This window comes from Sander lucioperca, chromosome 18, assembly GCF_008315115.2.
Source record: "Sander lucioperca isolate FBNREF2018 chromosome 18, SLUC_FBN_1.2, whole genome shotgun sequence".
Taxonomy (NCBI): Eukaryota; Metazoa; Chordata; class Actinopteri; order Perciformes; family Percidae; genus Sander; species Sander lucioperca.
Window position 1 is genome coordinate 22,956,885 of NC_050190.1, and position 21,379 is coordinate 22,978,263.

The 21,379-nt window shown below is 41.4% G+C and overlaps 2 protein-coding genes across 2 annotated transcripts in view; one reads left to right on the forward strand and one right to left on the reverse strand.

Annotated features, from left to right (window-relative positions):
- Positions 1-4,139: 4,139 nt before the first annotated feature.
- Positions 4,140-8,517, reverse strand: cldn11a (claudin 11a). The gene is made up of 3 exons (XM_031309738.2): positions 8,073-8,517; positions 7,633-7,797; positions 4,140-5,898 (listed from the first exon to the last, which is right to left on the reverse strand). The coding sequence occupies exons 1-3, from the start codon at positions 8,296-8,298 to the stop codon at positions 5,630-5,632; spliced, it is 660 nt and encodes a 219-aa protein (XP_031165598.1). The 5' UTR covers positions 8,299-8,517; the 3' UTR covers positions 4,140-5,629.
- Positions 8,518-9,160: 643 nt separating this feature from the next.
- grin3ba (glutamate receptor, ionotropic, N-methyl-D-aspartate 3Ba) overlaps positions 9,161-21,379 on the forward strand; it is a 111,999-nt gene continuing 99,780 nt past the window's right edge. Inside the window, exon 1 of the mRNA XM_031309733.2 lies at positions 9,161-9,428. The gene's annotated coding sequence lies outside the window, so the exon portion shown is untranslated. The remainder of the gene's footprint in view (positions 9,429-21,379) is intronic.

Consider the following 21,379-nt stretch of genomic DNA (forward strand, 5'->3'; position numbering starts at 1 on the left):
CACAAGGTTCAGTCACATTTACACATTTGAGAAGGATTTGCACAATTAGGCTATATACTGCAAGCGTGGCTGTGAAAGGACCTTCTAAAAGCAAAGTAGTTTCATGTCCATTTTGGGCTGATGAGCTAGCCTGAAAATCCAGACCCAAATCCGAAAGATTAAGGGTCTGACTATGAGTAATGAAAATGGCCCAACTTGAGGGGCGGCACAAAGCATGCATTTGAAAATATCACTGCACGCAATTGGATAACACTACGACCAATGTTTACTGACTGATTCTGGACTTTGATGCAATTGGACAACACTATGACAAATGTTTACTGACTTCAGCGTAGCAGCACTGTTGTCATCTGTTTAGCTCGCCTCTGGCCCACCTATATCAGATACAACGATGTGATTGATGCATCTTGGCTCCAAGGGCATAGGTAATGAGCATCATTACTCATTGCCAGAGTGGCTCGCTGAGCAAATTCAAATTGTGGTCTTGTGAAAACTCTGGATTTCCAGGATACTGATGAGCTAGATTGTATCCGAACGTTTAAGGTGGAAGTTGGTCACATTAACTTCAGTGAATTTTCACCTACTTAATAATGCATTTGACCAACATCTTAACCATTAGCCCATTGTGTTGCATCATCCACTTTTAAACAACCCTGTTTGGTTGGTGACCGAGCTATAGCTTCCTGAGCCAACTAGCTGGGAGAGGTATTGCTACTGACTAGCCCAAGCATGTTCCTGGCTGGCTAGCGTGTTAAAGGTAAGCTTGGCATGTCTGTAGTTTACAAAATAGCCCTGCAGGAGTCACTATGCCACCAAGCTTCCACCAAGGACATGCAGATTAAGGTTCCCTGTGGAGTTTATGACCACTATAATGCTATCTATGGAACAATGTTTTCATCTGTGGGTCCCAATTTGTTGTTTCTGGTGCGTGTAACGCGATACACGTTCTAACCAAAGGTTTCGAACTGCACTACACTACTACTACTAATCAACAGGTGGCAGTAACATGTCAAGAAACACACTCATGTGGCAACAAAGTGAAGTGAAGAAGACTGCAAGCTATTAAACATGTAAACAAGGCAGGTTTCAGACTTTAAAGAAAAAGAAAAGAGAAAGGAAATGCATTCAACACGTTTGCTAGACCTTAAGGACACAGAATATGTCTTGGTAACATTCATGAATGTAAGCAAAAACTCCACAGGACACCTTTACCTTTGTTGTGCCACTTTTGGGCTTTGCCAGACCTTTTAACAAAACCTATGTAGCCTACCGTACCTTTCTCGGCCCATTTTGTTAACTGGTCAAGCCATAGCCTGTGGATTAATTCTATTGTAGATGATTCGATTGAGATTCATGCAGCGCAGTTATAATGGTGTTAACTTAAAGTGGCCATATTATGCTCATTTTCAGGTTCATAATTGTATTTTGAGGTTGTACCAGAATAGGTTTACATGTTTGTTGTACTGCACATTGCTGCAGCTCGTCTTTTCACCCTGTGTTCAGGTCTCTGTTTTAGCTACAGAGTGAGACCTCTCACTGCTGTAACATCTTTGTTGGCAGTCGCACATGCGCAGTAGCTAGGTAAGATCACATCATCTAGCTAGCTGTTTGTTTCTACAGCTTCAGTAGTACAAGGCAGGATTAGCCGGGAGACTTCTTCTAAACGAGGGCACACTTCCAACTTTGCGTGGAATACCTGCAGAATAGGGACATGTAAGTAGTTCTTTTGTAGATTATGGTGAACTAGTGTGTGTTGTAGCAGTGTTTTGCCATTCAGAACGAGCTAGTATGCTAGCGCTAGCATGCAACGGTTAGCCACCTCGTTTCGGCTAGTGACGTAAAAAGTCCTGCCGATTTTGAACAGCTCACCAGGAGACTGAAGGCAGGACACATTCAGAAACCGTATCTCACTCAAAACAGCATGGATGTTTTTTTTCCCAAGTTTGTAATGTGTGTGGAAGCACCAGAGACACAAAATAACACCCCAAATCCCAGAAAAAGTGATTTTTTTCATAATATGAGCACTTTAAAGTTCAAGTTTTAGTGACTCTCTCTCAGAACCAAATGTAAGTGCAATGTAGCACTGACTTATAATCAAACTATGGAATCCATAGGCTAGGCCACTAGGGGAAAAAACCTACTTGTCCACCAGCTGTGCAGCTTCAATAAACTAGAACACAACTCCGCCACAAGATATGTTTTGATCAGAGAGCTCAACTCTCACCCTCTCTAAACTGTAAAAATGCTGTTTTGCTCTAACATTATTGCTATGATTTATAATCTCACCTCCTACACAGAAACACAGAGGAAGCGAAAAAGGTTAATGGATGTTCTCTGGGTGTTGGTGAATGATATTCTGGGAAATGAATTGGGACATTTCAACTGAAGTAGAAATAGACAAGCCATGTTGATGTACAGCGGATACAGAAAAGTAAAATAAACACTTAATCAAAAATATAATTGCTGGAACAGATAGAATATCACAGAGTAGCTAATACTGTTGGTGTATGATAATGTCCTAGAGCAGAATCTCATCCTCTTGTTCCAACTTCCAACAATAAAGATGTATTGGTAGATAAGAGGTAAGATAGCAATGTTTTAGCATAGATTATCATAACACTACCAGTCTTTTTAAGTAATACGGGACAGCATGGTTGTCCACTACCCTCCTACAGGCCTCCTGTGGAATGGATGGCTCTGCGCCTGGAACAGCATCACATTTCAGGGAATACAGACACTGACATGATCGCACACACCTGCACACACAGGCGTGCCAGGAAATAACGTACCGTACTGTACACATACAGTACTCAAAAGTGACAGAATAGTTCTTTGAAACTAGGACAGATTGTTTTGTGTGTCTGCGTGTGTTTTAAGATAAGCTGAGGACAACGAGATAGCACATATTATTTCCAAAGTATCATGTAATATCTATAATATGACTCAGTGACCTTGACATGGACAGAGGAGCACACAGTCAGCCACACGCTGGATACAATTGTCTGTGTGTGTGTGTGTGTGTGTGTGTTTGTGTGTGTGTGTGTGTGTGTGTGTGTGTGTGTGTGTGTGTGTGTTCGGCAGGGGAGGGCCGATACAGTGTGTGGCTTTGAGTGTCTTCTTTTTTTAAAGATTATTTTTTGGGCTTTTCCACCTTTAATGGATAGGACAGCTAAAGGGGAGAGAGGGGGAAGACATGCAGGAAATCGTCACAGGTCAGACTTGAACCCTGGACCTCTGCATCGAGGCATAAGCCTCTCAGTATATGTGCGCCTGCTCTACCCAACGAGCCAACCTGGCCACTAGAGGTGTGAATCTTCACTGATCTCCCGATTCAATTCGATTACGATTATCATGTCAGCGATTCGATTCGATATCATGATGCATCATGATGCGTCAAATACATTTTTACTATTAGAGCCATATAGGATATTTAATTCATAGCTTTTCAAGCTTCAAAAACAAAACATTCTGCAGTGCTCTAATACTAAATAAATTGGGTACATAAAACTACAGCACTGAGTACATGGCACTTCCTGAATGTGCAAAACATAACAGAATATGTAAACAGAAAGGTTGTTAGGCATACATTAAATTGTAAACAGAAATAATCGATTATGGCCTGGCCGATTATCGATGCAGCATCGTCCATGTCCACGATTCGATGCATCGATTATTTGATTAATTTCAACACCGCTACTGGCCACAGGCTTTGAGTGTCTTAGGGACAGGCTATTCTGTGCTGACCTAACTCAAGGTTGCAGATACAGTATGATGCATTAATAACAATTCATGTTTTCTGCTTAATCTCAGTTTATATTCCCATATTAACACCACATACAGTACCACACACATACGCACACACACAGATTCACAATAGTCAATCTATATCACCAACCTACGACAAACAGTGTCACAATCAGCTTGTACCAGGGCAGTGATTACTTACTGTATCACGCACACGCACACACACACACACACACACACACACACACACACACACACACACATACATACACACACATACATCAGCTTTCTATCTGCTGTGTTACAGACACCCTGTATTAAGCTTAACACCCAGATAGAGGAAAGAAGATAATGTATGGAATGGTAACATCTTATCGACACACTTGAGACAAAGGCACTTTGAGTTCTTTTGTCTTTATTATAGAAAATCAAACAACAGCCGATCAGTGAAACAATAAATAACCAGCTAATACTGCTTCTGCGCTGATCTGAGTTGGAAATGTCCATCTGTGTTCAGAGCACGTTTGAGATATAGAACATTCAAGTTATCACATTCCTTCACGAGAAGCTAATACTACATAATACTGTTTTTTTTGTCCACGCTTTTGTAGAACATATTTTCACCTACAGACCTGTTCTACAGCATGTGAAGAAGATGTTTGATGGAAATGTATAATTCTACAGTTACAAGATAAACTGCCATTTTGTCACTCAGTTGTTATTCAAATAAAGTAAAGCAACATTTAGTTAGTCACATAACAATGTGTAAGGTTTGGATTATTAAATAGTACTCAGAGGAGGGAGAATTGAACAAAAGATTATGGTTTTGTACGCTCTCATAAGTTTTTTTTTTTTTTTTTGCCAAGTCAGTGCACATACTTAGACTGCAACACTGCTGGCTAAAAAGCTCTCCTGTAAAATGTATGTTCCCATCATTCTACAGTCATCCTGCAGTGGCTGGGAAAAACAGTGCTGTGTTTTTTAATCAAGTCTATCACTCAAGAGGCAAACGCACTAGAGAGTTGTACAATAATGTCAAAGAAAAACCAATGGGCATAAACAAAGTAGATGAACATATTACCAATTCCAAATATTATACTGTCATACCCTGCTCTTATCAAAAATACAGATCATGATATTAAATGATTTAAAAAAAAAAAAACATTTACACATAAGATTTTATAGGAGCATCTAAATAGAAAAATAGACGAAATATAGAAGATCAATAGAGCTGCCCCCTCTTGGTCGACGAATCGGTCGTTTTGGTCACAGTCAACTAAGATTTATTTAGTCGATTAGTCATTTTTTAATGCTCTTTCATGCTAAGAGACTCATTTCCAAGACACTTATGAGCACATCTCTGGTAAAACGCAAAATTTAAAGTGGTGCTTCTGCACGATTCTTTGTGGAGAAACTCAGTTTTACAGATCTGTCAATTAAATCAACTAATCGATTAGTTGATAAAATCACGAGTGTTAGTCGCCTGAGAATGTCGAGGACAGCCCTGAAGATCAATATCTAGGTCAGCAAGATCTCAGGCTGCTGTGCAGGTCAGTTACTCAGGAGCTTGTACAATTCTGTAACAGCTGGGAGAGTCCACACCACGCCCAACATGAGGAGGCTGGAAGATGAGCTCTGTGATACATGATGAGCTCCAACAAAAACAGTCTGGTGTTTGGATGTGTGAATATCTCTTTTATGTATGTTTGTGTGCTCATTCAAGAATTTGTGTATTTTTCTTGAACATGAATGAGTGTGTTTATTTGTCTCCTTCTCTTCCAGTATAGGTTTGCATGTAACTGTGATTGTATGTGTATGTGTGTGCTAGTGTATATGTCTCTATATACAAACTACAGTCCCTTACACATCTAATCTCTCTCCGCTCTCAGACGTGGGCGCTCTTAGCATGATTGGTGGAAGGGGCTGCTGGCGGGTTGCCACCGCCCTGTTTGGAATAGTAGAAACGATTGTTGTCCTGGTAGGAGCGAGATGAGGAGGAGGACTCTGAGGAGCAGCAGGTAAGAATGCACCCGCCCAGCAGGGTGAAGATAGTCCCCACCCATCCAGTGTAGAGGGAGAAGCCGAATGACATGAGGCCATGCTCTGCGTGAGCGCCGATGGGAAACCAGACTGTAGACACCATGCCGCATGTGGCTGAGGAGAAACAGACAGAGAAATAGTTATAATGGGGAATATAAATGGTGCCTCCGAAAGCAACATATATACACACATAAAGGTTACTTTGGAAAAAACAAAAAACAGACTGATTCAAAGTATAATTAAATTAATGATGTAATAATAAAGTATATAAATAAAGTAATGATGCTGCTTATTATAATAAATACACAGAAACCTTTTGTATTACCACACAGCTTTAGGTTAGAATTGCAAGTTACATAATAAAACTGGGGATGCAAAATCGTGCAAATAGGAGCAACCCATGCACACACACAGGCTCAATTAAAAACCTGTGTAAAACCTTGAATTAAAAAAAAAAACTAAATTGGGAATGCAAAGTTATCCTGCTTAACATAAAATAAAACTAGGGAGGCAAAATGGTGCACATAAATCCTGCCTACACACATACATTCTGTATCATCATTATACTGAGCAGTGACGAAGAGACCAAAAAACATCATTAAACTCGGGATGCAAAATGGTGCAGCTGAAAGCCAAGGCTAAGATAGATGAATGGTTGAATGCTGGTGTGAGTATACAGTAACTGTAGAACTATTATAGTTTTGTTATCATTTATTCGTCAAACAGGAAAGAAGGGTATGAAAGACGAAAGAACATTTGCAATAATATTAGTTAGCAGCAAGACCTAATGGTGTTATATAAGCTTTGCCTTGAACTACAAAAGAGAGGCCTGTAGACTTGTACAAATATTGAAATCCCTATACAGCTGACAAGAACACATTTGGTATATGTTGGATTTGTGCCAGTATGCACAACTGCATGAAATCCTTTTACCACCAATATAATTTGAATATACTACACTAGAAAGGGCAATAACCAAATATACAAATAATGTGTGAACTGAAAGCTTCCAAACTCATGCTTCAGAGTACACAGTTGACAAAAATAATTAAAGTTGGACCCTGCTGGGACGACTTTGCTGCCAGTATGGAGGCAGTGATCAGCAATATAGTGTGTTTTTTTTAATTTTGCTGTGCAACAAGCATCCAAACACACACACACACACACACACACACACACACACACACACACACACACACACACACACACAAACACATCATCCCTAATGTAAAAGTGTTCCCAGTGACAAAATAGAAAATCTAATAACTAAGTCAGGGCTTTAACTTCTTCAAATGGATGTCATGGTAATGTTTGTAAGTCAGGGATGCACGGCACATGCTGGGAATAGTTTAGCTATGACAAACGTGGGAAGTGGAAAAGTCAAAGGACGGACACAGGTGTTAAAATTTAATTTGAGGCAAACAGGTGTTGGAAAAATGCTGCAGCGAGAGTCAAATATTTATAAGCAACACTGGACAATTGAGGGAGTGATTTTCCATGTGGTTCAGGACAAAGGCAGGGTGTGGATGAGAGTAGGTGGAGGAGAGGAATGGGATGGGATCTGAGGGGAAGGGTTCAAAGGAACAGGAACATATAATGTGTGTGTGTGTGTGCATATATGGGCACCCCTGGGAGGAAGACAGTCATATTCAACATCCTTTCCTCTCAGTGGCTTGTAAGCATTGGATGTGGGGTTACAGGAGGTCACAGTCAGAAAGGTTGGAAGGGATCTTGGTGTGTGCATCTGAGCGCAAAACAATTTGACATGCTTTGATTTACTGTACATTTTGTCTTTGTCCACTAATTCATAGTTGCATTGTGTAAACAAAGTAAAGTAGAGTTTCTTACCGACTATGAGTATAAGCACTCCTCCCAAGATGGTGCGTTTGTTCTTGGAGCCCTGGGGTTCATTGCCGAGGTTGATGCAGGGCATGGACATAAGGATCATTCCCACTGCTGGGAGACCCAGGATCGAACCTGTGATCATCAGGGCACGAGTCGTCTGGATGTAGGCTATAGAAACACATATGAAACAAATATGATATTACTGATTAACAAAGAGAAAGCTTTCCATCACAAGGTTAAGCTTCTGGGTATTTCTTTTTTTTTTTTTTTTTTTTATAAAAAGGGGGAATAAATAAATAAAACTGTGTTTAGAACAAGTGGTGGAAATAACATACTGTAAATAAATTGCATAATAATCAGGTGAGAAAAAAGAATAAACTTAAACGAGTCTAAATGTATACAACCTACATTGCTGTTACAGGGATGCACAGAACAGTATCTACCTGGCAGGTCCAGGATCTGCGTTAGGGAGACGCAGTGGTAGAGTCCTGTGGAGATGACACAGTCCGCCCACGGTCCCTTGGCTCCCAGCTCATCCATCTTCTTGCATGTGTTCAAACCGTATTTACACATAAGCACCCAGTCATTGGTGGCTGTCGCGATCACGATGCCCAGCCAGCCAAGGCAGCTGATGAGAAAGCCGCTCAGTTGAAGACACGAGTTCGCCATGGCGCAAACTGTGCGTAAAGACCACTTGTCCCGGGTTCAGAAACCGTTAAGAAACCTTCAAATTACAAATTGTGAGTGCTTAACAAAATCCACCAATTCTAATTTTAGAACTGATATTCCATACAAGTGAATCCAATGTTATGGTTTACTTTTCCCTCGCAATTCAGTAAGTCCATCAATTGAGCTGTGTTGCGCACTTCAAAGCATTCACAGCATCATAGGTTTTTATAGTGGAAAGTTCAGTAAGGGAAAAAAAGCTACTCTAAAAGTGTCAACCAATCAGAATCTTAGATACGGACAAAATTTAAAAAAGGGAGAAAACAACACACCCCATTTGTATTGTCTCTCCAAAAAGTTGGTTTGCACTGCCCCTTCGTTGCATCCAGTGATACAAAACAGCCTGTGCAGTATTGACTGACTGGGTAGCTGGCTGAGTTGAAAGCTGAGAAAATGTAAACAGAAATCTGCTGCCATCTACTGGCCACATTGCACTTCCTACTATACGTGCATCTTACTTACAAAATACCTAATTTGGATCCCTAAACAAGCCCTTGGGTGGGTGGAGTGGTGAGAGTATTCGGCAGAGCTGGAAGTCAAGAATTACATTTACTCTCGTTACTGTAACAAAGTGGTGATGTGCGTACATATGTACTTTTTTGAGTAGCCGATTTTTGAAAGAAAAAACAAATCAGAAATGAGTAATTGTTTAAGTCGCCTATTTTTACCTCAAGTCTTGTAGGCCTTTGCTACATTTAAAGTCACATGAATGTAAATGAATGTGAGAATAATATGTCCATGGAATGCCCCACAAAGTTGTGAACAACAGGTGCAAGCTGTAGGCCTATCTGGCAAAATGCTAAACGCTAAAATGCACAGTGGATCCTCCATCGCTGACTTCTTCATGTGCGTGTTTCGTCAGTGAGATGTGTGGGGACTGTCTGTTTGGGATAATAATCTCTGATGGGACTGCAGAGCCTCATTTAGCTCAACATGTTAGGAAACTGAGCAGCACAGTGACACCTGAGAGGCTGAGTGGACTGGTTAAGCTGTTAAGCTTTGTGAATGAATGAGAGAAGTTGAAGCTGGGACAGGTTGTGGAGGACTCCTGCGATGCATAACACTCCAGACAAGTGAGTACAACACACATGGATGTAACTCAAACATTGTTGCACCCGCCGCGGTGTCTGTAGCTCTTTTTGTTTATTCTTGGTCATTTGTGTATTTGTCTGGGTTTTGTACTCTTTCTGTTTAATTCTTGGATGTTGAGGAAGTTGGTTGTTTATTTCTAATTGCTACATCGTTGTATGCACAGGCTTAATGTGTTCTATACTATTTCCAGTTGCTTGTTCTGTTACTTTGCTGGTCCCTAAATCAAAATGTTAGAACCATTGCTCTGTACCTCCAAAATACCAACAGAGGGCGACACAGCAGTGGTCTACAGTTGACATTCACGTGTTGTAGGGCAGAGTGTTTCCTTCCTGCTGTCCTTGGTGGATGGAGTTAAGTAAGTCCTCCATCACTCACATCAGTCCAGTGATGTGGCGGTAGCAGCATAGCAATCAGTCTGAGAGGAAGACCGAGACAGACGGAGACACTTCAGATGGTTCCACAAGGTCACTGTCTGTATGTTTGGCCCATTACTTCCTCTCATGTTCGTTCCATTGTTCTTGTGTCCTGTTGTTTGTCTGCTCATCATGAGGTAATGTGTACACTGCCTGGTGAAAGTGACACAATTTTGATTAAATGTGATTGAGATCATGACATGCGTTGATTGGATATTTGAACGGGTAAAAAGCATGTAATGTGGTATTTTCAGGTATGTTTTGTTTTGTCATGTGGACAAAAACAAATCTAGATGAGAATCGGATATGTATGAAGGCAATATTCATCTGAATATATCAGATATTTCAGGTCATTGCAATTTGCTTGGAGTAACTGCAATTTTCCACTTCAGTAGTAGTGTATCCCAACAGTATTGCCTTACCTATCAAAATAGTGGGCTGCATATCCATCATATATATATATATATATATATATATATATATGTGTGTGTGTATATATATATATATATATATATATATATATATATATATATATATATATATATATATATATATCATCCAGCTCCAATGAGCAGGAAAGAAATTTAAGGAAAGCAAAAGACTACAATGTATCAGCGGCGAAAAGCTGCTGAAAAACAAAAGTTGCAATCAGCAGTTTTTTTGGTAATGACTTCTTGTTGAATACTGTACATGCTCAATAAATCCTGCAGCTGCATGATCAAATATGGCTTTAACTGTGGTTCAGTTGCAGGAGGCATTGAGTTCAATGTAGTTTTGTTATGTTTTAAAAGAGACTACAAGTTGTTTTGAATCCAAATTTATGCTTTTACTTTTTTGACAGAAGATGAGTTTTATTCAAGTCAGATGCTTAGATGGAGAGCTGCAGGGACTTAGGCAATTAGAAAGCTCTAACACACGATCTACAAGCCCCTGACGGGGCTCTGGTCGGCCCTCCAGCCCTTATACCAGCCCCAGCTGACACTCCAGAATGGATGATCGTTATCTGTCTTTTTGTGGTCATTGCCGACGGCTGCGCTTTTACTGAGGGTCGTGTCTACTGTTTATTCATGTATGCATGCTGTGTGTGTGTGTGTGTGTGTGTGTGTGTGTGTGTGTGTGTGTGTGTGTCAACAAAATAAAAGACAAACACAAATTCGGGCAAACAACTGTTGTATGTCGACTTGCCGTGGAGACACTGTCTGCATGTGTGTCACATCTAGGGTAAAAGTGGTGAGATACAAACACATTATAGATCATTGGGGTAAGTGGTTTGAGCCAGTCAGCCATGTAAATAGTCAGTGTTACACTTCATCTCTCCCACCATTACTCCGTATCTCATTCATACATCTCTCTCTTTCCTTGCAACCTTCTTCACTCGCACACCTAATAGAGTTGTCTGCTCAGACAGACAGACAGACAGATTTGAGAAACAGAATCAAAGACATTAAGAGAGAGATGGTGAGTGAATGAATCTGTGTGCATGAGGGTGGGAAAGCGAAACGAATAGTGAGAAAATCAAAAGACGTAGACTGAGCATGGCATATCCCACTATGATTCCTAGAGCAGTTTGTCTGATACAGGAGGAGTGAGGCGGCAAAGGAATGGGAATATTATGCTAATGGAGTGAGGATTGCAACAGTGACATAGAGGGATGATGGGATTTTAGCCCTCCTGGGGAGGGAAAGAGGGGGTGGCGCTGCTGTGTGTGTGTGTGTGTGTGTGTGTGTGTGTGTGTGTGTGTGTGTGTGTTCGTTCTAAACACAGCGGAAAGTTTTAAACCTTTTGGTGCAGGAGGGAGAGGAAACACGGCAGGGTAACTCCTCTCCCTACCCTTCATGCTGTCAGAGCTGTCAGTCAGGCAATTGAAAGATATGAGGAGCAATGACAGACTCTTTGTCACGACAAAGCAAGACTAGTGGTCCAGTTCAGAGGTGGGGGTGCAGTTGGAAGAGAATGAGTTATGAGCAGGGAGGTGAAGAGGAGCAATGATAAAGTGATTGGAGGGAGAAGGGGAACCATTTTAGGCCAGCCCACTGTGATGGAGTGGCAGCCATACTGGATGAGTCATCCCAGGCCAAGGGGTATGATGGGTACTTTTTCAAATAGTTGTCAAGTCACATTCTGTGATTAACAGGAGGCAGACGCCCAGGAGAGGAGGATCAGTTTATGATACAGTGCAACGGTGACGTGACTTGAACTGATGAGGTTTCTGTCACACTGGTTGATTTGTTGAGAAAAACCAATATATTGATATAATTTTATAATTTTGAAATACACATTATGTGATCTGGTCTGTGAAAGTTATCAAGCAGGTAGAATACTCTGTGTCTCATTTAGGGACACAACTCTCAAAAATGTGTACCTGCTAATTGCTATTTCTCATCATTTTAAACAAGAATCAATTAAACTCGCAGGTTTCTGATTCTTTCTTAACACAGATGCCGTCTCTGTTGGGCCTTTGTGTGTCTGGTGGGCATATAGTTCACCAAGAAATAGTCAGTTGAAGTTCTGTCGAGTAAAACTGAAGCCTGCGTATTAGGGGAATTTTGGCATGGGTTTTGCTGACATTTCTATATTTGAATGTGAGGCATTGTCACACAAAATAAAGTAAAAGTCTTCGTGAGGTGAAATGAAATCCTCTCAGCTCAGAGCTTCCACCAAATTTAAGTTGCTTGTTGGTGGAAATTATTTTATATCCCTAGCTCTATGCCTGGTTTTAACATGCATCTCTTGTCTGGATTTTGCATAGACCCGATTTAAGATGGATTACACTTAGTATCTTCTTTTCTCTTGCAATATGCCTATGCATTACCAAAAAAACACTGCCAAAATGTTGCTATCTGAGCTGCCTACCACCTGTTTGCCTTGTGTTATGCACTTTCAGCTTTATTTTTGTATGTGACCTTTTGCATGACATTTTTAAGAAGAGGGCACTTTTTAGGTACCGTGCATTTTTTGTTCACTTTCCAAACTGTGGGTCCAGCTCAGTCTGTTAATTTAAAACAGAGCTAATACTTAAAAGTTAACTTTACTTGAATGTCAGTGATCATGTTTAGCATTTAGGTTGTCAAACTGTGGATGTCACAATTTCGGAACAAAAGCCTCCAGTAAAGCTCACAGCTAGCTATTGGCCGAAGGGCTGCTTTATGGTCCCACACACACATCTCTTTTGTTTCAGACAGCTCTGTAGATGCCAGAACAGACGGAGCGTGCTGCTGCAGTAAAAAGCCAAGTCGCAACTTGATTTGTGTCTAATCCTCCAGTGTGTCTGCAGTGTAGCAGCCATCACTCACCGCTAACTGTGTTAGCCATTAGTATCAATTAATCTCAACAAACGCTGTTGGCCATTACGCTCAATTCATCACCACAAGCTCTGCTAACTATATACCACACAGAACATAAGAGTCGCACAGCCCCGTCGCTCTGTGGGAGAAGATGAGAGATACGTGTGTCTTTCCCCATATGGCTAAGTGAGAGTGAGAGAGAGAGTTACAGGTAGAAACAGGAAAGCAGGCAGGGGGAGAAGAGTGGGAAAAAAAAGTGATGTATAACTCATTCTGGTGCTCTGGGACGGAGGAGCGTAGCCTCTGTCAACACAGTAAATTTGCTCTCAGTATTTGTCATAATAGTTCATTAGTGCTGGGGAGAGATTTACCTATGCAGCAGGGGTGAGGAAAGTGGATTAGGAAAGGGGCATTTTGTTTTCCAAAACACATGTAGTAAAACATATTTTTTTCCATAAACATATTTTAAAACCCCCCGACAGTTGGCACCTTACCACATAAACTTATTGCCATTGATCTCTCTCTCTCTCTCTCTCTCTCTCTCTCTCTCTCTCACTCTCACCAGCATTTTCAAACTGCTTAAATTAGCCTCCTCATCATTCTGCTCTTTATAATCCGCCTTCCCTCCGCCTTTCTCTTCTGTTATCACCAGGAATAGAATAATCTATTGCTCTTTACATGATGGGCTGTGCATTATCTAATATAGGAGATGGGAATGTGTTGGGCAGAGAGAGAGAGAGAAAGATGGAGAGATATAGAGAGAGGGAGATGCGTCATGACTTGTATATCATCTTGATGAGGAGCTCTGCCGTACTGGACTGGAGTTTAAATTGGGCTGTATATGGACTATGTCTACTGATATGAAAAGATTGATATCAACCTCGTGTGTGTGTGTGTGTGTGTGTGTTTAACACAATGCGGGAGTCAGGAACGTCACACTGGAGATGAGGGAAACACCTAGTCTGGCTCTGTTGAAAATAAAACTTTAAATGCCTATATACCCACAGCTCTAAAGCTTATTTGCCACAAACCTTTCATCCAAACACACTGCCCACACAATGAAATCAGCAAAGTATGTCTTTAAGCCATACATAAATAGAAATACAGATACAACAATTTTAGGTGATTTCGGGATTTTTTTTTACTTCTGTGTAGCATCTTTGGCTCTAACACAGGTTGCCAGATACGGTGAGCATAAGTGTCATTGTAGTCTCTGTACAAGCATGATGATACCAAACCTGGCAACTTTACTTTGACAACAAAACTTTGAGAAGCTCTGCAGTCACGGCACACATCTGTTGTTCGCCAAGAAATAGTTCCAGAACATAACTTCTTCTAAAACCTCAAATTATCTATATATTTTCTATCTGAAGGCTAAATAAATGAGATGCACTTTGGGCAGAGCCAGGTTAGCTGCTCCCTTTGCCTTCTATATGCTAAACTAGGATTAACACGGACTCCAGCTCCTTAGTAGATGCATACACATCTCATCTCAGAAAGCAAATAAGTTCAGGACTATCTCATGTTTTAACTTTTTAAAGCTGCACTAATGAATAAAAATGGTTAAGTGATTATGTAATGTGAAAGCTGATCCTACAAAGAGTTATCATTCAGCTCTGCAGTTCCCGTCAGCTCTATGAAGTGTTTCAGCGTCTTTCAACTCAGTGCTTTGGTTTTATGGCCCACAACTTGACCTCGTTGGTTCTCTCTCACTGCTATCATCCATCTCATTTTCGCTCGTAGCAAAATAAAGCCACTGAACGCTACCTGCCCTGTACCAAAGATAACAGACAAAGACGTATGACTTTTACAGGATTTGGTGGCTAAGGAGCCTTAATATTTCCCTCAGTAGTTGGAGACCATTAGCCAAACGTGTGCTATTGTCACTGCATGTCTGCTGGATTTGAAAAGAGGCAGATGTTTGCCAAGCAGTTCACCATATCAACTTTGTGAGATGAAAGTATGTCAGTGTTGTGTTTACAGTTTATTCCCTGGCCCCCAAGTGGCAAAAGACACAATTAATACCGCTTTGAAGACAGACAGAGAGGCTGACAGACAGATTCCTTGGTCATTCAGGCACTTAAAACAGCTGTGCCTGGTCTGTGGGAATCAACTGGCTTTTGCTGCCTTTTAGACACTTCTTAGAATGAGTGCTGACACATTGGCACGAGTGCTGATCCGCTCCAGCATCGCCTCATAGGTGAATTTCATTATTTATTTTTCAGATGAGATTAACAATAATGGACGGGGGTCAATGACCCAAGAAGATCATTACTGATCCACTGACTCAGGCACCGGCCTATACCTTGCTTTTCCTCAATTACCTGCTGACAGACAGCCGCGTGGAAACGGGGTCATGCCAAAGCCCCAGCCTCCCCAACGTATATTAGGCTAAATCTCCTTCCTCTCACCCGCTACCCCACTCTGGGACTCTCCAGGGAACGTGGAAGAGATTGAGTGCTCCATTGTTTCTGCTAATGCGGGTTTAGCTACCCGTCAAACAGGCAGTTGGAAACCGCTTCAGTCTTAACCACCGGCTTGTCTCTCACTGTTGCCATGTGTGAATGCTTGTCTGTGTGTTTGCTTGTGTGTACTGTCATGCACTTCAGTGTGTAGCATGCACTCATATATGTATACAAGAATCATATACATCTCTGCGTGGAGACATGCAGCTGTTGATAAAGTACTCTGTAATATGTATTTCACAACCCACCTTCTTATCAATGCTTTCTCATGGTGGTTTTCTATGTGTTTGTCTGCCTCTTTTATCCTTCTATGCTTAAAAGCTTGCATTTATTGGTTTTTCTCTTACTCCCCATCCCTGAACGCATTCCATATGTATATGCTTAACCATACAAATGCATTTAAATGTATTTACCCCCTATCTGCCTTTGCGCCCTGACTGCCAACCCCACTTTTCTCCGTGTGTGTGTGTGTGTGTGTGTGTGTGTGTGTGTGTGTGTGTGTGTGTGTGTGTGTGTGTGGCCACAGGCTTGTGTGTGTTTGCCAAGTGTGCATGTGCCCCCTCCTCTTCCCTTGTCAGTGGTGGGTTCAGTGATGCCCAGCATACTCATCCTAAATCTGTGTGACCTTGCCAGTCAGCTAGTCAGTCAGGCATGGCAGAGCATCTAGTACACCTGCCTATTTATTCTATTTTGCTGTTTGTGTGTGTGTGCATACAGTTTGCGCATGTGTGGATGAGTTATCCCCCTTCCTACTGTATAATATGTGTAGCTTCAACTGTAACAGGCAATCAAGACCCCATTTTGTCCCCCTAGATCAGCTGATTAGCATCTGATTGGGCCTTTAATCCTAATGACTTTTTTAACCACACGCTTTAAGATCAGACTGGCTTTGTCACCCAGTTCCAGCCAGTAAAACATGCTCCCTTCAGGTCTGTCCCGAAGTGACTGCAATGATTACATAAAGTCACATTTAAATGTATTTGAATTTGGAAAGTCGCCACTTCAGATTGCAAGACAAGCTGGGATATCCAGGCGGCAAGAATGAGAAAAGATATGCTCTCCTTTCCCATAACTATGATCAAAATTGTCCTGAAGCATTTACCAGGTGTGTATTCCCTGAACATGTTCATCAAAAGCAGGAGCAGCAGTTTATAACTGTAATTGTTCTTTAAAATGCATAGATGTGAATGTTTTTATCTAGATATGGAAAGGTGAACCAGAGTGTTTCTGCAGTAAAAGCCTAAGTGCTGAGCAAACCTTCCCTGGATAAATAGAGATTAGAAACACACACACACACACACACACACACACACACACACACACACACACACACACACAGTTGCCAGCCAGGTCTTACGTGAAATAGACCAGGCACAAAGGCGAATACCAAACAATGCAGCAAGGAGCTTCTGTACTGTAATTTCAGGACAGGCCTGAGTAATTCAGCAAAAGGAAATCCTGATCTAGCATATCATCAGTCACTTCTGTGCGAACGGCAGCACCGCTGTGTGTTTTTTTTTTCTCATTCTGTTCACTTCTGTTCACGTCTTGTCTCCTGTGGAGGGACATTGAGCCTAATTCATTTCTCTAAAGAAGCTATCTGGCTCCGAGCCATTCAGTGGAAAACCAGAGCAGCGTCTTCATCATCTTAATATCAAAATGGCCCGCATGCCCCTCCCTCTGCCCCTCATCTGCTCTGGCTGGCACACCCCATGGCCGTTTGTCACGCAAACAGCGTCTCATATGAGAGTGGGGTTGACATCAGTCCACCAGAAAAGACGGATGACACGTTTCCCTACACCTTTACATGATGGCAGAGGCTTGTCTGTCAAACTACTGCAGAGAAGAGCAATGAATGAAAACCCAGTGGGTCAAGACAGGACTGGAAAAGAGTATTGGTTCTGATTGTTTTTTTCCTCTTTTTCTCTGTATTTCAGCCAGCTGCCACCTTCCTTCCTCTCTTTATCTTTTGTCTCTAATGGATTATGCATACCAAGCACAACCAGTCCACTGTTGGCTCAAGAGTCATTAGATATAGATGCTGGATGTGTTCTTGGAGTTTGTATTTAATCATTGTCTTGTCCTGAAAAAGTGTAAACTTGAAATTACACTTCAAAAATAGCACACTGAACTTTAGTGGCTGGGCATTTTAAAAACAGATGTCTTTATCAATTTACAGGCTTGTCAAAAACTATGGATCCATACTTTTGAGGTTCTGCAGCATCTTGGTTGCTCGCACCTGTTTTACAGATGTGACTCATTCATGCAGCCTATCAGTGCACTTTTACACCTGTAAAAAAATTATTATTATAATGCAATTACTTACCTCATTCAATACTGTAAGGTAAATAAATCAACTTATTAGTAATTATAAATTACTCAAAATGTATGTCAATTAAAGTTTACTCTTTCCCTACCTCTTATGTGATTTTAAATAGGTGGACTGTTATATAACTATAATGTTGACTGTTCTAACAAAATTAGTTTCTGTATAAAGAACTGAAATGGTGCAGGACCAAGAGCAAAAAAAAGTGGAAGCCTGAATAATTTTAAATCAGCATTATTGTCCCTGGTGTGCAGCTGACATAATTCTTTAGTTTATGTTCAAATTATTTTCCTTTCTTTTCCCTATGTTTTCCCCTCCCTCCCTCCTGCAGGCTGAGATAACTGTTGTTGGTGATTTAGTATCAGAAGAGCTGGCGAGGAGGAAGAAAGGGGGAGTTGTCTAAAGGGGAGTAATAGATGGACGGACGGGGATCACGAGGGGACACGGGAGGGTCGCGGAGCTGACACTGGATGGTCTGAATCAGGGTTTCTCAAGGACTTGTGTAATTCACAGTTTGATCTTGGCCTGCGGGATCGAGGGGTAGACGAATGGAGGAAAGGAGGGATGTGGAGGAAAAGAAGGAAGGGGCTCTCACAGGAGCTGAGGAAATTAAGAGAACAAGCTGGTATTTTAGGAAGGGGAGATGGATTGGTATCTGATACAGTGCAACTCCGATGACAAATGGGCCCTGTTGTTTTTCAGAGCTACAGAAAGAGCCAGGGTGATGCTTGGTGCTCCTCTGTGTGTGGAGAGGTGGCCTTTGCTGACAGTTAATGAGACTGAGGGGGGAATGTCCAACACAGGAGATTCATGTTGGATATCCATGCTAGCAGTGGATAAATCAAGCCTCAAGCTGCCAGTTTGAAGCACAGACATGACTGAACGGCAGTGGAATACACAATTCCGTAAAAACACCTCAATTGTTACTTGGCAAAGCTGTTACAAAAGCAGTTGTTTAAGTGGCCACAGTGACAGCCACTGACCTATCATCATACTAATTCAATAGTGTTGTTTGCTTTAACTGTGCTGCAGCAACTTCATTGATTGTAGAACAACAGAGCACTAATTGTCTCTTCAATTTGCACTGCATTTCAGCCTTGAGAGGACCGTGTCCTTATCAGCACTGAGCCAGGCACCAGGAAATGGCGCTGGAGTCTCACACAGAAGCACACTGCAATGGATGTGCAGACAAATAACACATGCACATGCAAAATGCAGGCGTGCACTGCACACATGTTGACATGAACACACACAGCCCTACCTGTGAGCGGAGCGGGCCATCCTAGAGGCCTAGGCCGTTTCATCTGTCCAATCGTGTGTGTGTGTGTATGTATGTATGTATGTGTGTGTATGTGTGTGTGTGTGTGTGTGTATATATACACACACACACACACACACACACACACACACACACACACACACACACACACACACACACACACACCTCAAAGACTGGCGCCGTGGCCTGCCACTCCGCTCGCTCTGCAGCCCTAAGCTGCGCGTGGCAGAAGCAAAAGGATTTGCGATTTCACCACTGGCTGCTGAAATGACTGCGATGCTTTGGCGAGTGCCTATGTGGGATTTAAGTGGCTGAGAAATTCGAGGACAGTTTTTTACTCCTCTGATTCAATCCACTGACTGATCTGTCTTTGGCAAACTTAATACAAGAATGTAAGATTTAAAACCTCAGGGGCGAAAAGAAGCTCTTGACTACTTCTTTTTCAGCAGGTTGTAATAAAAAGTGTCATTGTGAAGGGAAATACTCTCCATAGCCCTGCGGGTGCAATTTACAATATATTTCAATATTATAAACCGTGCACACAGCACAGCCAATCCCCAGACTGGAAATGTTTAACACTGTATGTTTGCAAGGCAACTATACCATACATTGTGAAATTGCAGAGTTAATCATTAATGGTTGCAGAAATTCTACATTACAATTTTTTCCTAAATCTATCCAAAGTGTCGGCTCCAGTGGTTTCCTTTGCTTATCCTTAAGCCAGGACCGGCTTATACTGATAAGGGGAGCTAGCCGAGGGTCATCAGCTGCTTAGCCTGTATAGGCCTGTGTGTGAGTGTGTATTTCCATATATGGACATTAGCATCCTTGCATTTCAGTACGATGCAGTATCCGCATGTTTGGTTGTGTGCAAACCTTCATTATACACCAGCATATGCACAAGCATTGTGCGTTTTGCCAGCAGTGCTGATGTGGATCGTGTGTATGCAGAGGTATTCAGAGAGGTCGGGGATCTGCTTTATCTCAGCTCTGTATAAGAAATCCTTCCCTTACCACATTCAGGGCCCAGTCCTATATATTGTACCTGCACCTGCAGTGAGATATGATCATACAGTTAATGATATTATGACTCTTTCAGTTTGCTGAAATGTACTGCTGTGTGAAATACTCCATATTACTGTCATTGTATTCTGTGCTTTAAGACCCTACGTACCTGTACTCAACTTTAAATTCTCCTTACTGAGTGTCCTTATTTTACTGTATGTTATTATACTATAAATGATCAGTTCTTCTGTATCCTAATCTATTTGACTCTAATTATCTGTTCTAAGGACTTCAGTGTACTCTGTTTCTTTCTTTTATCTTCCTCCATGTTTCTCCGCCTAACAAAATTCAATCAAGGGGCTAACAAGATGATGTAGATGACATGAAAACTGAACAAAGTGGTGAACACATTTTTAATAATTTGTGCTGGCCAGCCTGCACACACTGCGGCAATTGAGATTAATTGCAACACATTTATTTGGTGTCTTAAATTTCCTTGGAGACACCACATTTGATTTAGTTTTAGTTTGGAGAAGTTGGGATAAAGTTGCGCATGCAAGTTAGTTAGAAAAGGGCAGAGACACAGTTGGCTTGGCTTGTCTTGTTTCCTCAACAATAACATGATGTGAGGAGGAACTTGTTTGTACAAGTAGCCATTAGTTCCAGCAATGGAGTAGCCTATTGACTCAAAGCAAGTCAAATGCACTATAGGTCTCATCATCCCCTTTTGTTTACATCTCATCTTTTTGTCACCTAATATGTCGTTCAATATATTAAGAATTTTTTTTTTCAGATTTAAATCAACCTCAATCCCATTCTAATGATGAATCTAAAGAAACTGCTTACAATGAAACAGTTACAGGAAGAAAGGCTTAGGTGTTTACTTCTCAACCAGCCTGTGACGGGGGCTGTAAGTGCTGTACATGTTTCTTTTAAAGGGGTAAAGACACAAAGCTATACTCTCCTCTGTTCTGCTTTACTGTGGTCTTGCACAATTGCACTCCATTTAGATTTTTACTCTACTTTTGGTAAACGTTGTAAAACACCCGTCTCAGGAAGTATTGTCAGTAAAACGAAACAGACAATTTAGCTCGTTCACAATGCAGTTTCCCTGTTTTAAGAATTGTGTGAATTGTGGATTTTAAAACCCGGCATAGGGC